This window comes from Pelecanus crispus, chromosome Z (genome assembly GCF_030463565.1).
Source record: "Pelecanus crispus isolate bPelCri1 chromosome Z, bPelCri1.pri, whole genome shotgun sequence".
Taxonomy (NCBI): domain Eukaryota; kingdom Metazoa; phylum Chordata; class Aves; order Pelecaniformes; family Pelecanidae; genus Pelecanus; species Pelecanus crispus.
In genome coordinates this window covers 45,608,090-45,624,546 of record NC_134676.1, presented here as the reverse complement: position 1 = coordinate 45,624,546, position 16,457 = coordinate 45,608,090, and the positions used below count along the sequence as shown (strand labels likewise).

At 40.0% G+C, this 16,457-nt stretch overlaps 1 protein-coding gene across 2 annotated transcripts in view; it reads right to left on the bottom strand.

Annotated features, from left to right (window-relative positions):
- The window catches only part of DAPK1 (death associated protein kinase 1), a 97,729-nt gene that overhangs the window by 29,211 nt on the left and 52,061 nt on the right, over window positions 1-16,457 (bottom strand). For both annotated transcript variants that reach the window (XM_075726010.1, XM_075726009.1), the window contains exons 3-14: window positions 13,331-13,469; window positions 11,260-11,389; window positions 10,932-10,980; window positions 10,769-10,795; window positions 10,196-10,348; window positions 10,014-10,059; window positions 9,035-9,124; window positions 5,292-5,384; window positions 3,586-3,705; window positions 2,343-2,441; window positions 1,421-1,519; window positions 153-251 (exon numbers count right to left, since the gene is read on the bottom strand). In XM_075726010.1, coding sequence (XP_075582125.1) covers window positions 153-251; window positions 1,421-1,519; window positions 2,343-2,441; window positions 3,586-3,705; window positions 5,292-5,384; window positions 9,035-9,124; window positions 10,014-10,059; window positions 10,196-10,348; window positions 10,769-10,795; window positions 10,932-10,980; window positions 11,260-11,389; window positions 13,331-13,469 — 1,144 coding nt within the window. The remainder of the gene's footprint in view (window positions 1-152; window positions 252-1,420; window positions 1,520-2,342; window positions 2,442-3,585; window positions 3,706-5,291; window positions 5,385-9,034; window positions 9,125-10,013; window positions 10,060-10,195; window positions 10,349-10,768; window positions 10,796-10,931; window positions 10,981-11,259; window positions 11,390-13,330; window positions 13,470-16,457) is intronic.

Here is a 16,457-nt window from a genome sequence, read left to right as displayed (position 1 = left end):
TCATCTATTAAGAGGTATCAAAACCGCCATAATTCTGTTATTTTTTTCAAGTGCAAACATGCCAGAGGCTACAGGGCAAGTCTAAAAGAGCTTTGACCACTCATACTAAAGCCTTATTAGCTGAAGAAAAACAGACAGTGTCCATGACTCACCTTGTCTTGAAAGTTTGGATTGGATCCAATGCTACAGAGAAACTGAACCACATCCACATGCCCGTACCGAGCTGCGACGTGGAGAGCGGTCTCCCCAGACTGCAAGTACAGAAGAACATGCCAGTGTCACTTCACATGTCACCCCTAGATATACACTGCCATGTACAGCCTGAATGCCTGTATACTGCATGGGGTACTCCTTCCTCCCCATAACCCAGAGGCAGAGCTGTGGTTGGCAGAGATCTCCCGCTTATAAACTGTAGTTGTACGTGACAGATACACCACCACCTGACTAGTTATTTCTTCAAAGGCCTTCCTTTTTCAGAACTTGTTTTCCTACTTAGCTTGTTCCAGGTCACAGCCACAATGGGATTTCTGAGCAATATGAGGCGGCAGCTGCGTGTGCAATTGATGTAGAAACAGACATCCTATTTCTGTTCATACTATTTCTGTATGCCTCCCTCTGCCCTGTATATACTAATGTAGGGAGCTGGCCTAACGCCTTCGTATATCCTGGAGTATTTTGGTCATTACATGTAATTATTTGCAACCTTTTGTTGAAATTATATGAAAAAGAAATGGTATTTTTATTACAAGAGTAACCTCTCTCCTAGTAGCCCTATCAGGAGTCGAACACTAATTTTGCTAATGTGCCCTGCCTTGCACTAGTTCCCCCAACAAAGCAAACTGTATTCCACAAATATAATTGCCTCTGTACTGGGGCTTTGCGTAGTATAAAAACATCACTATGGTATAAGATTTTAACAGAAACTAGTTTCTAGGGCAAGTGTTGCTCAAGTAACGCTGCTGGAGACAAGGTAAGTGCTCATCAGCAATAAGTTGTTAGGCTTCATTATACTCAACTTAATAACACTCAAATTTACTTGTCAGACAAAAGTGATTTTCAATCAAGAGGAATGAAAAACAGAATCACGATTTTGCCCTGAGTTCCAATGAGAAATCTAGTCTTCAAGTGAAAACTAATTTAGGTTTGTACTTCCCCACCTACCCACCATGTACTCACCGCATTTAATATGCACGCTTGGTTAACATTTGTCAGGAAAATAATCAGTACATCCAGCTACTTTAAAGCTGTGTTATCACAGCCCTATATGTCAGCTTATAAAACCACACTAAAAAAGCCAGTCACATTCCTGGAATTACGGCACAGCTGAAAACCATTCTAATTGAAAGACCTCTCTCTTTGCTAAGACAAAGTTATTAAAAAAAAAACACTCTGCATGAAAAATGGAAAGATTTTTTCTTACCTTATCCTTAACATCCAAGGGACATTTATTATCATTGAGAAATTTCAGCGTTTCTACATGACCATGTCGAGAAGCCCAATAGATTGCATTAGATCCAGCCTGTCAAAAATATTTGATTACAGATGTTATTCATCAATTTAGATCAGTTAGCATTTAGAATCCTAATTCTAGATTTTCAGCTGAGGTATATATGCACTTAGATGTACACAGATATATTGAACAGCTATTCAACCTTACATGAACACATTTACTTTTTAAAAAAAATATTCAAATCGGTTTAACAACCCCACATACCAACAATGACAACAAAAACCCCTCTATCCAAGGATGACTAACAGGATCACTAACTGTTTGCAAGGATAATCCTCTTCCCCTTGTAAGGGAGTTTTTTGGAAAGAACAGTCAAGAGATAAAAACTTTTTTGCTCCTTACTTTGCCATCTATTAGACAGAGAAGCAGACAGTGCTTAAAGTCTGCTTTAAATCAACCCCAGATCATTACACCACATTTTGGAAAAAACCTTGTTGCAAAGCATACCCTCCATCACATACAAGTTTTAGCTGCAATATTCCTCATCACTAAAATGTACATTTATCATTCCATATTAAATAAAGCTCACCATTGTGTTTTAGGGCAATCACTGATTTGAACTAATTGAGGCAATTGTGTAAGCACAAACTACATTTTAGGATTAGTATCATTCAAATTACTTCAGCTAATAAAGTCACCAAAATCAGAGGATACGTACTAGTAATAAATGGCATTATTAAAGATTTGCTTTTATCTTTTTGCTGTGGAAGACAGAAAACAGGCTCTACAGCCCAGATTTTTTCATCTCCCATACAACTTGGTCTGAACTGCTTTTCCTCTGCTGACTGTACTGAAAAACTTATACAGAATGGTAACAAAGCAGAACCCTGACCTTATCTTGAACATCAATACGGGATCCACGCTTTAAAAGCAACTGAAGCATCTGAATGTTTCCACAGCCAGCAGCAATCAGTAGTGGAGGTGTTCCATGCTAACAATGAAATACAAGCAAAACCAACATATTTAATTTTTGAAGGATTAAGAAAAGAGAGTGCAATAGAAAGCAGGCATTGAATGGCATCTCTGGATTTCCAGTTTCAAATTATATCTTCAGGGAATACGGTATAGAAAATAATTCATCCCTTTGTCCAAAGGAGTTTATTGCACAGCAATCTTCCATATTTTTTGGGATGAATTTACATTTACTAAATGATACACCACACATTAAAGGCATGCTTTTCAAACTAGGAATATTAACGTTAAGCTCTCATTAGCCCAACTTGGCAAGGATCTTCCCCTTTGCAACTTCTTTATGTCTACATTTTAAGCCAGATTACTTAAGGTGTTTGCCACACCACCTCAAAGACACAAGGCACCAGCAACATACGGGAAAGTTAAACAGGACTGCACCATTAAAACGAAAAGTACAGTGACTTCTTGAAAGGTTCAAGATCCCATCACAGTAAAATAACAGATGCTTTACTTCTACAGTGCTCTTCATGAATATTCCTCAAAGTAGTTTATAATAAAGGTCAGTATAACCATTCAAAAAAAGTGAAAATTAGAGCAGAGGTGATTTATCCAAGGTTAAACAACAGAGCCAGCAACAGAACTTTCATCTTGGTCTCAGTTCCAATACTCCCATTACTACAGCAGCAGCACACTGAAATACTGTACTAGGTGAGTAATTTCATTTCTGAAAATGAACGGCACCATCTAACATTATGTTTACATAACCAGTTTCTGCAGCATGGGACTTTTGTTTCTAACACTGCCTTGCAAAGTCAGTTCTGGCAGTCTGGTTATTCCTACATATTCTGCCATCTTCATGTGCCACAAGAAACAACTGCAAACAGCAAAGGCTGATATCTTACACACCACAGCTCTTGACAACAGATTTAATTAATACTTTTTCAAAGGCCTAGGCAAAGAAAACCATTTTGGGCTCCATTTTCAGGTAGTTTGAGAAGACTGAACACAGAACACATCAAAACTTCTCCTAAAGAAAGGCAGAATTATTTCACATGCACTTGTCTTTTCATTTCAGATGTTGCACCTGTATTTTACAGCCATGTCGATCTATTCAACAGGGTGATAGCTAGTCCCCCACGCACCTCAGCACAGACCCACACTACCTTGTTGGGTTGATTGACATCGTAATTTGTCAGAGATCCCAGAAGGTGCTGTAATCCAGGAACATTGTCATCATTGATGGCATGAATAATAGCTTTCATCACAAAAGAATCTTCCTCATCCTTGTAATTAAATAAGAAAGAAGAAAAATTGTTAGCTTAAAGGAAAAAATCCCTACCTCACAGCTGCCAAGACATCTAAAAAAAATTAAAACAGTAAAATTTTCAAAGTCTCTTAGAGTGCTTCAGCAGCAAGTTGTAATTCTTTGTGAAGCATATGGCTAACATGTACGCATGTTATTTGAAAACCCACATCAAAAACCCCCACACTTTTTCTAGTACAATATGCTTCCCTCTTCTTCACACAGGAACCTGCTACTAATTGAGATTCCAAACAGGTTTCTTCCATTAGGTGTATTTTCTTTTTCCTCCTAGGACTTTCAATAGGTGCAATACTTGCATGAAATCAAACTAATACCATGCATATATGTGAACATTAAAAAAACCCAAGAAGTACAAAAATACAAACTGGAATATCAAGTTTTGCAACATTCAGGAATATGACACAGAAGAGGTACTTCGGACCAAGCTGTCATCTGTTCAAATGGACCAGTTAAAAATCTAAAGCATAACTAAGGAGCCTAGATACCTTGCAGGTGTAACTTTATTTTTGTCCCATGCACTAAAATGTCAAAGAACTGAAATTTACTAAGCCCTATATTTGGATCACTCTTACCTCCTCTGTTCTGAGGTTTCAGAGTTTTTAGAACACTAACATTAGGCTACAAACCTTTCTGCTGCAACACAGGTGTGAAATGCTGATCCAGTGTTAAAAGGCATACTGATACCTGAGGTGGGGGAGGCAGGGAAAGGAAGGCAAGAACAAGAAAACAAAGAACATGGAAGCAAAAAAGATAAGAGGAAGAAAAGTGGAAACAAGAGTGCAGAGTTGCACTGGAGGGACACAGGGAAGCTAGTAAGATAAAATGGGCTTTGCAGAAGTTTTGAAGTTTGATCCTATTAATGCACAGAAAAGATGAAGTTACCCAGCTCTAAACATATTAACATACACACTTTGCTGATCACAGGGAATTTGTGCAGCTTGTATTAAAACCTGGAGAGTAAGCTAAGTAAGAAAGCTTTTGGATTTACAAGCACTTGTAATTACAAAGCATACAGCAATCGCTCCTGACTACTTAAATCTAGTAGACGTATATAATACCACCAACTGAATACTGGCCAACTTTAAAATTTCCTCCTTAAACAAGTGCTTGTTGTGATAGTGCTGCCTAGCATTCACTGGATCTAAGAAGGTCTCAATGATTTTGAATATTCTGTTAAAAAATTGCACTATTATTTTACTCTACATGGTGTCATGAAAAATTCAGATGCAACTTTTTCACATTATAATTGCTACAGTACAAAAAATCCTCCTGAATCAAACTTCAAAACCAAGATACATGAATTTCTGGCACTAGCTATCAGCCTCATGATGGTAATTAATAAATTAAATTTCACGGTTTGTGTCATGCAGAAGATCAGACTATAGGTAACAACTGACCTCTGCAGCCTTAAAATCTTTCTTCCTACATATGAGATTGATTAATTATGCACATTTTTAATAGCCCAATATTTCTGTTAGAATCATTTCAGAAAATGTGAACTTTCAGACGTAGTAAAGCATTCTAAGCATATAAGTACACACTTACCAGAGTATCATCACTCCTAGCGACACTCATGTTACTTCTGGACAAGAAAGATCTTGATAATCTTTGGCACAAGGATATTAAGCGCACTGATTGCTTTTTAAAAATAAGAAGAAAAAAGCTATATGTAAAAAAAAAATCAAAACAGAACACTTGTGATAAGATTCTATTGCAGAGATTTTGAAGGAATACCGTCGTATTAGCAAAACGCACTAGAGTTTGACTTCAACACCCCCCCATCTCCTTTTTATATTGCATTTGAACGTTCAGTTTGCCTTGCCATTTATAATCCAAATAGGCTATTCATATGCACTAAGCAAAGCTACGTAATATTTTTGGATTGCTACTATTTCTGAGCTGTTCCAATACCAGGCAAACCAGATTCGTATCACATCCTCTTGTTCACATTGAAAACATTTAAATGTACATATTTTAAAGTATGTACACACAGAAAACCTACACTGAGTGTAAATTAGCTGACAGCATTCCTTTAAATGCTGTATTACAAAACAGTTTAAGATATTCCTAGACCAACCATTTCATTCTAGGGCAGCAGACTAGCGTTTAAATTTTATAAATACCACAGATGTTTATCTAACACAGACACTAAACTGTGGCAAAAAAATTGCACTGCATAGCTGGATGTTTTGTGCCTTTGGACCACAGCTTAGCAAAATCACCCTATTTCTTGGCCTCTGTGACCATGAATAAAGTTCATTTTCTAATAATATCCACCTCTGTTGCCTCATGTTTCATCTCTCCTCATGATAAACAGATTTCTCATAGAGCAGTCCTGCCCTTGTGTAGTATCAGTGTGAATTCCGCAATGTGTGTGCTGAAGGTGGAAGGATAACTGTCTTGATGAACGGCTCCTTGCATAGATCAACACTTTCAGCTAATACCTTGCCCCACTTCTGGAAAGATTAAGTGATGCCAACCTTCTAAGCAGGCTGGCAGACTCACACCAAAAATCCTTTGCAAAAGAGACTGGTTTTTCATTCCCCCTCTGTTGAGTGTTGGCATAACTACTGGAATAATTAATTCTGTAATGCTTGGTTAAGGGATGTTTGATCCCCTACCAGGGGAGGTGCCTTGCTTGACCTGCTGTTTACTAACAGAGAAGGGGTTGTGGGAGATGTCAATGGTCAGAGGCTGTCTTGCGCTTAGCGACCACGATATGATAGAGTTCTCGATTTTTGGCGATGTAAAGAGGAGGGGCAGAAAAACTGTTACCATGGACTTCTGGAGGGCAGACTTTGGCCTCTTCAGGTTGGTTGGGAAAGTCCCTCGGGGGGCAGTCCTGAAGGGCAAAGGGGTCCAGGAAGGCCGGGCCTTCTTCAAGAAGGAAGTCTTAAGGGAGCAGGAGCGGGCTGTCCCCGTGTGCCGTAAGATGAACTGGCGGGGAAGATGACCAGCCTGGCTGAATAGGGAGCTTTTGCTGGGACTCAGGAAAAAAAGGAGTCTACCACCATTGGAAGAAGGGGCAGGCAACTCAGGAGGAGTACAGGGATCTTGTTAGGTCACGCAGGGAGGAAATTAAAAAAGCAAAAGCCCAGCAAGAACTCAGTCTGGCCACTGTTGTAAAAGATAATAAAAAATGTTTTTATAAGTACATCAACAATAAAAGGAGAGCCAAGGAGGATCTCCATCCTTTGCTGGATGTGGGGGGGAACATTGTCACCAAGGACAAGGAAAAACCTGAGGTACTTAATGCCTTCTTTGCCTCTGTGCTTAATAGCCAGACCGGTCATCCCCAGGGTACTCAGGCCCCTGAGCTAGAAGATAGGGATGGGGACCAGAATGGAGCCCTCATAGTCCAGGAGGAAGCAGTTAATGACCTGCTATGCCACCTGGATGCTCACAAGTCTATGGGACTGGATGGGATCCACCGGAGACTATTGAGGGAGCTGGCAGAGGAGCTCACCAAGCCACTTTCCATCATCTATCAGCAGTCCTGGTTAACAGGGGAGGTCCCTGATGACTGCAGGCTTACCAATGTGACGCCCATCTACAAGAAGGGCCGGAAGGAGGACCAGGAAACTACAGGCCTGTCAGCCTGACCTCGGTGCCGGGAAAGATTATGGAGACGTTCATATTGAGTGAACTCAACAGGCAAGTGCAGGTCAACCAGGGGATCAGGCCCAGCCAGCATAGGTTCATGAAAGGCAGGTCCTGCTTGACCAACCTGATCTCCTTTTATGACCTGGTGACCTGCCTGGTGGATGAAGGAAAGGCTGTGGACATCATCTACCTAGACTTTAGCAAAGCCTTTGACTCAGTCTCCCATAATATTCTCCTTGGGAAGCTGGCAGCTCATGGCTTGGACAGGCGTACTCTTCGCTGGGTAAAAAACTGGTTGGGTGGCCGAGCCCAGAGAGTAGTGGTGAATGGAGTTAAGTCCAGTTGGCGGCCGGTCACGAGCGGTGTTCCCCAGGGCTCTGTTTTGGGGCCAGCCTTGTTTAACATCTTTATCAATGATCTGGATGAGGGGATTGAGTGCACCCTCAGTAAGTCTGCAGATGACACCAAACTGGGTGGGAGTGTCAATCTGCTGGAGGGTAGGATGGCCCTGCAGAGGGACCTGGACAGGCTCGACCGATGGGCCGAGGCCAACTGTATGAGGTTCAACAAGGCCAAGTGCCGGGTCCTGCACTTCGGGCACAACAACCCATGCAACGCTACAGGCTTGGGGAAGAGTGGCTGGAAAGCTGCCTGGCCAAAAAGGACCTGGGGGTGTTGGTTGACAGCCGGCTGAACATGAGCCAGCAGTGTACCCAGGTGGCCAAGAAGGCCAACAGCATCCTGGCTTGTATCAGGAATAATGTGGCCAGCAGGAGCAGGGAGGTGATTGTTCCCCTGTACTCAGCGCTGGTGAGGCCGCACCTGGAATACTGTGTCCAGTTTTGGGCCTCTCACTACAAGAAGGACATTGAGGTGCTGGAGTGTGTCCAGAGAAGGGCAACGAAGCTGGTGAAGGGTCTGGAGCACAGGCCTTATGAGGAGTGGCTGAGGGAACTGGGGTTGTTTAGTCTGGAGGAGAGGAGGCTGAGGGGAGACCTTATCGCTCTCTACAACTACCTGAGAGGAGGTTGTAGTGAGGTGGGTGTTGGTCTCTTCTCCCATGTAGTTAGTGATAGGGGATGAGAGGAAATGGGCTCAAGCTGTGCCAGGGGAGGTTTAGGTTGGATATTAGGAAAAAATTCTTTACGGAAAGGGTGGTCAAGCATTAGAACAGGCTGCCCAGAGAGGTGGTGGAGTCCCCATCCCTGGAAGTGTTCAAAAAACGGGTAAATGTGGTACTCTGGGACATGGTTTAGTCTAGTCTACCCTTGATTGGTTTAGTGTGGACTTGGTAGTGTAGGTTAATGGTTGGACTGGATGATCTTAAAGGTCTTTTCCAACCTAAATGATTCTATGATTCTGTTTTCTGGGATTACTGTCACAAAACCAGGTACTTACACTTAGAAGTGCCTTTTCTCTGAAAACATTACCAAGACAGATGATGACAGCATACAGCTAGATGCATAAATCAAACAATCCACACACAAGCATTTATATGCAGATCATTAATAAAGAAGCCTTCTGCCATACCACCATACTCAAGCACCTAATTTATTCCAAGTGACAGAGGAATGGGTTTCTTCTTCTTTCTTCTCCACTCTTAAAGGCACTGATGTTTCCCTGGAGCAGGTAACACTACTGCATTGTATGTCACCAACATTTTGAAGATTTATTGAATGACTTACTTTCCATTTTCGTCGTGCTGCGAACTTTTTGAATTTCTCCATATTCACGGCAGATGCTTTTCTACTAAGTGCTTGCTGGGTATCTTTAGGCTATGCGCAAAAGGAAAATAAAGCTGTTGTAAAATATCCCACAATTACAACCAGAACTTTCATAAAGAACCTTCCTGTATGTAAGACTCTGTCCTTCAGTGATGATTTCCACTTACATTATATAGTAATACTATAATCATACTGTAGTAATAAAGTAATTGTAAGCACATCATTTTAATATCCACAGCCTAGTGGGGCATGCAGATGGAATTCTTGAGAAAATGCCATAAAGGAAATCCAGACCTTAGAACATCTCATGCAATACTAAAATTTGTTTTTTCCTTTTAGACTATTCATAATCAGAATGTGATATAGAATTGAAAAAATTGGAAAAATTACATGACAGGTATTACTACACACATTAACAAGAATGATAGGTCCCATTTGCTCCCTTTCAGCCTAGTAGCACCACAACAGCTTGATCCAAACTAAACACTGTGGAATGCTGAAAGAAGTGGACCACCGCTCCGCATCAACCGCTTTCTTCAGTCAAAAGAGGAAGGACAGAAAAGAGACAACCCTTTTTTGCCCAGTCTAAATAATTCTAATCTAAGGAGATTAGAAGATGAAAAATGTGAGAGGAAATTGGACGGGATTCAGAGAATATATCTTTGTCAGTGTAATGCTCCCTGAAGATTAGATTCTCTGCCTGAGCATAATTTTAATCTCAATAGTGGGCTACTTCCCTGTTGCTAACTTATACAGAGGATATATTAATGAAATCCACATTCTGCACGTATTAGTTTTCATTCAGACAGCTCTCTGAAACAGTAAGTGATATTAAAGGATTATGCCAATTTTTCTTGTTAAGGAACTTGAAAAGTGAAAGCAAAGTGTGAAATGAAGAATGGTTAAAAACAGGACAACAGAGAATGAATTACATGCTAACCTTGATCCAAGGATGCAGCAAACTGTCTTGAATAGTCATTCTCTTCCTTTAATAGAATAGAAGACAGAACTGTTTCAGATAGTAAAAAATACATACTGCCATACGTTTACTAAACTAACATCTCAAAATATCATGTAATTTGAAATACCAGAGACAGTGCATACAGAAGAGAAACAACTCACTTTGGATCCTTGACTAGAAGTCTTCGTATAAAATCTTTAGCTAGGGCACTGGTATTACTGAAGAACTCGTCTTCAAATTCATAATTCACAGCAGACACGTTTGCTAATGTTTCCTGTTTGGTTTCTCCAAGAAATGGCGATGCACCACTTAGACTGCAAGAAAGACATTCCTCTCATTACATGTTGTAACATTGCTGTTTCAACCCTCAGAGATCAAATAACAGCAGAAAGTGAAGATTTTTCTTTTCTGCTTTAAGACTGCAAATGTACTTTCAGGAAGATGTGATCTAGCAGGGCAAAAAGCTTTGCTGTAATCTCAGAGAATATTGATTAGAGATAAAGCCGCTGTGGAAAGTCACCTACAGATTTGAAGACAGCTTCACATGCTATCTCAATGCTGATGAATGGCTATTCTTTCAGTAATTATACTATTGCTTTTATGATCATTCAACTTGAATCATGATGTGCAATCAAAATGGCTTGACTTATATAGACAACCCCCAAAACTGAAGGATAGAATCAGAATTAAAAACCCAGCATTTGCAAGAACCACCCATATGTTTTGGTACTTACAGAATGTAAGTTATTACACCAATGCTCCTGGAGTGAAGGGGTAGGGGAGGGGGAGATGGAGGGGAGAAAAACAGATGGAGGGAGAGAGGAGAGAAAAAAAAAAAAGGTTAGAACATAAGAATAATCATGAGAGATTTATTTCAAGTAAGATCCAATAACTTACCACATATCTGCTTCAAGACCAAGAGGCTCATAATTTACTATTTCAGGAGCTAAAGGAGAAAGCAGGAAGATCAGTACCTAGTCAAAGAACAGATCTATGTCACTCTGAGCCTACATATGTCAGAGATAATAAGCTAAGATGCTGACAGATAGAAACACCTTAATGCAAGTCTAAGTTGAACTGAATGCTACAAATTGCTCATTTAAACTTCAAAATGTCATGAACTACACACAAATTACATAATCTGTAACTTAGCCAAACCAAGCTAAACCACATATACTGTTTCACAGACTGAGAAAGAAAGTTTGAAGAAACAACATTTTCTCACCAACAAACTCTGGTGTTCCGAAGATATTTTTGAATTCATTTCCAAAGTCAATTTTGTGTGCTAGACCAAAGTCAATAATCTTGATTCGAGGCTTTGGTACATTCCTGTCCAACAACATTATGTTTTCAGGCTTTGAGAAGGAGGAAAGGGGAGAAAAAGAGAGATTATACATAGATACAAAATGTCTGACACATATCTGCATTCTTCAGCACTGAACACTTCTCTTGACTTCCTTCAGCCTCCTGAATTGTGTCTTCAGCAGAAGAATCCCACCTTTTCCTATTATGATCTAACATATGCTAAAAATTAGCTACAGTAAGTTAGGATTTCATGTTGATGCAGAGTGCTATGATTTCCACAGGGCCAAGATTTTACCTCTTGTAGATACAGCAGTTGCAGTTTTCATGTGGACTGACCCTAAGTGAAACACTCTGTCTTCCATAAAGACCACAGCCCCTGAGCTATGGCCATTCAAACAGCGCTGGGAGCTTGCAAGAAACAAAGTCCTATAAACTGATATCTGGGCTTGGTTAACATTGCTCCCTGAAAGAGGCTTCTTTCACACTGCACTAGCAATCAGGGAGGTATACCTTGTTGCCTTTGGATCCCCAAGAGAAACCTTAGGAGTGGTCCAGCTCCCAGATTTTAAGGCTCAACATACTTACAAAAAAGGATAAAGAGCAGGTTCTCATGTCTTTTCTAGCTATATTTTAAAATATGGACTTTTGGATTATTTTACAACAAAGATTTGCAAAACCAGAACAAAGAAGATAAAATGTCAAGATTATCATCAAAGGAGACTGCTTCTGCACTCCATCGCTTTAACTAGCACACAGAAGCAGCTACTTAGTCTCCATATCCTGTCGTGTCCATAAGCAGATGTGCTCTGAAGAATTCCTGGAGCTACATCCATCCTGCTCACATTGTTAAGGACTTCTGGAGTCATTAAGGACGGCTCTTCACCATCACCCTTCTTTTACCTCTCTTCTCCAATTACAGGGGCTGGTATGTGCAAATGTAATTTTCTTCCGTCCCTCCCTACACTTCTATTGCATACTTTTGTTGTTCTGCATACTTTAATTCTTGCTCCATACTTTAATTCACATATTCTTGGTATCCAGTGTAAGGATGCTTTGTTTTATTACAAGCACATTGGCAAAAATTTACATTTCACATTGTAAGAAATGTACTTACTAGACTCACAATTCTTTTCTCTTGCTGACTGTCATACGAAGATCAAATATATTACTGTAGGTAATGAGGATGAGACTGGAAAATGTATGCTTACCCTGAAAAGCATTCCCTTCCCTACCTCATCCCCAGAACACAGTACCTCTTTCACAACTGCACTGTAATATAATAATTATGCCTCCTTTCCCTATTATAGACATAGCTGCCAAGTTCAGCAGACTTCAGGGAATGTTCAGCTGCCTACCTCTGAAAAAAAATCTTACAGAGGAAAACATTCTGAAAGCGAAACATTAAAAAAGCAGTAACTGAGTTTAGATACAAAAGCTCTCTTTTCATTACCAAAAGGATGCAATTAACAGTTTTTCTAAAAACAAACAAAAAAAGCCCCAAAAGCAAAGAAAGAAGAGGAAATTATCTGCTCTGTCTGCTCCACAAGAATCTTTGTACTTAACTCTGTACTATTTCAATTTAGTACCTATAATGTTCATATGAACATAAAACGTATACCACAGCAAAAAAAAAAGTTGGAAAAAAGGCATCCCATTCAGAATGTTTCATCCAGATCCCATTCACATTCCATAAAATCATAATCATAATTTTTATTTCAAGATTGCTTCCTCAGAATAGTTTAATTTTGTCAGAAGTTTAATTTTGTCAGAAATTGCCATTTTCCTTGAAGAATCTTACATTAAAAACAGGTGGGAACTATTTACAGTTCAGTAATTCCTTTTTAACGGCTGAGCTTTCCCCTTGTCTACATAAACTAGCAAAACAAAACTACAGCCAAGATCTGCATGATGGCAAATTTGTGGCTGGTGTTACAAGGGACTTTTAACGGATGTTGCTGACAGTTGTTGAAGTTTTTATCTGCTCAACACACCTTAAGATCAAAGTGGGCAATTTGCAGAGAGTGGAGATACTGAACACCATTAAGTATCTGTTTGAGAAATTCTGTGGCTTCCTCCTCCGTGAGAGATTCTTTCTCAGCTAAGAAGTCGAAGAGCTCTCCACCTGCAACACTTGGAGAGCAGAAGCAGAGTTATTGACGAGCTTGCTTTAACCAACGGGTTCCTTTTAGCGTAGCTGTTCTCAGACCAGCCTTTAAAAGGATCCAGATGCTTTAAATGTTGTCAATATCAAAAAAAGAAGATGAAAATTACTTAATTCAATACCCAAAATTGTTAGTAACTACCCCTCCTCCCCCTGAAAATAATACAATAAAAAGAGTCTTATTTTCAAACAAGAAAAAGGTTTAAAAAGCCAAACAAACAGGGTTGGCTGTATCTAAATTTAAATGAGGTAAACCCCACCTACTCTCTGTATGCACATTTGAAAGAATAAAATTAAGTGTGAAGTAAGTATACTCAAAACATACTAATGTAATGGGATATCTAGAAAATAAAACATGAATTGGCTCCTACTACCAGTAAAGCATCAGATTTCCATCCCCCCACTGAAAAATACGGAATTTAAAGCTTGCTTTGAAATAGTTACTGGTAGCTGTCCCTACTATTCCGTTTCTAAACTCCTCAAAGCATTCAACTCCTTGAAAACAGATTCTATTCTTTGAAATCGGGTATTACACTATTTATAATACGCATACGTTGTATTCGTACTCTAACATTACCACACCTTTCCTACAAGGAAAAGCCACTACTGCCCTTAAGACTATTTCCAGCAAGTGTTTTACCTGCACAGGCAGAAAGAAGAGAGGTAACATGTGAGGCGGGTACATAAGCACAGATAGATTTTTGCATTTGTTGGAGAGGACTAAACTGAAGATGACCCTTTTCTCATCTCAGTCAGCAGTCTGGCAGGAGTGATGATAATTGTCACAGAAAAAGAGATACTGAAGTGAACAGAAAACAGGAACTACAACTATTCTTAAAAAACAACCAATCTCCCTTTCAGTTTAAGGACATATACTGAGATAACTGTCCACTGTGGCAAACTGTTTTTCCTGCTTATAAAATCATAGAATCATAGCAGCATTATTACCTAGAAATGTCTTAGAGACCGCAAAGATGGTCATACTATCCCCTGTATTTTGTATTGTATTGATATTAAAAAAATTCAGAAGTATACCCTAATTTATGTTGCCTTCCTGTAGGGAAAAAAATAATCTGTTCAGGATTTAAAGTTTTGATTATGAAAAATAATGAGATTAACATAACAGCTAAACAGACTGGGCAAATTTCTGGAAATACATTTGACTTCTTTATCATGTCTACTTTTCAAGAGACTTAATCTGCATTATTGTAATGCAAATTGCATGAAAAGTGTATTTTAATGAGTTCTCAGAGCTTTCACTGAGCTGCCTAGACAATAATGAGAGTATTGTTTTGGTTGTTATTTGTGTTGTAATATTTTCTGTGTGAAAGCAATTATTGAAACAAAGTGCCATTAAATATAAGAATTATAGACTGGAAGGAAGAGAGAAAGAGAGGTTATTTTAATAATTTTTTTTTTTTGTTGTAGACACATTAAAATGAAATTCCTAAAGATTAAATACAGTTCATTATTTTACAGAGGCTAGTCAGAAACATCTTACAAATGCCTACACAGGCATGTTCTCTCATCCTTTGCTTCTAACTGAAAAAACAGCAAAAGGTGTTCAGGCTAAGGTCTGTACCTCTGCAGTGCTTTGTGATGATGAACAGAAACCTGGATGGTGACACAGTGCTGGCACTTCATTTCCAGTTACTGGGCTAAGGGACTCGCACATGGCGTGGAACTTGTTTCCACATGTTTCCAAGTGGATGTTTGCTGCAGCTGCTGGGAGGCTGTTAGCTGGAGCACAGCCATGCCACGCCACGTGGAGCTACATCCCCAGCCGCGGGCAGCCGTGGCAGAAGTCACAGCAAACCCCAGCACCTTTACGCACTCAGCACGGTTTGGCACCGGGCTAGCCATCACGGAGTTTGGTGAGCCAGTGGAGCCGCACCCGCAGCTGAAGAAGAGGCTGAAAGACTGCACCAAACACACGGTTACCCGGTCTGCTTTTCACGTACGTCACCTGCCCTGTGAAACACTGGAAGCGCCTGCTGATGCTTAAAGCTTTCATCAGCCATCACAAATGCAAGAGAAGTACTCAGAGCATGCATTTTCCGCAATGCCAGCTTGCAGCATTGTGCTGCCCGCTCTGCAGTCTAAAACAGTCTATGACAGTGTCACACAGGTATGGGTACATTTTATGGCTGTTGTGACTTGCTCTTATTCCTGTAGGCATTTTAAAGATACACAGTCTCTGTGAAACTTACTAGTCATGTATGAACAGCAGCACTGATTATACACATTCCTTTTAGATCCAAAAGAAACATTTAATTCCCAAGGTTTACTTATTTTTGAAATATCTAACAAAGAAACAAATGTACTTGTGTAAAATGGAAAGAGCCTCTTCATCTTCTTATGTGCATTCTGTTTTGTGCAATTTCACATCCTGAAAGTTCAGACTGCATGAAATTACGAGTTTGATGTACATGCGTTTTTATGTGTCTCAAAGATGTCACATTTGTGAATAGTTAATTGCATGTGATCGCATATAGTTTGTCTCTAGCAATGCTGAGCACTAGCCTCCTGTCTTTGCCACGGGTTACTTGTAGCGACATTTCTTTTATGATTATGTACATCACAGGTCTTTGTGCTGGTTTTGGCTGGGATAGAGTTAATTTTCTTCATTGTAGCTAGTATGGGGCTATGTTTTGGATTTGTGCTGAAAACAGTGCTGATAACACAGGGATGTTTTCATTACTGCTGAGCACTGCTTAGAGAGTCAAGGCCTTTTCAGCTTCTCACCCCACCCCACCAGCGAGTAGGCTGGGGGTGCACAAAAAGTTGGGAGGGGACACAGCAGGGACAGCTGACCCCAACTGACCAAAGGGGTATTCCATACCATGATGACATGCTCAGCATATAAAGCTTGGGGAAGGAGGAGGAAGGGGGCATGTTTGGAGTGATGGTGTTTGTTTTCCCAAGTAACTTATGCATGACAGAGCCTTGCTTACCTG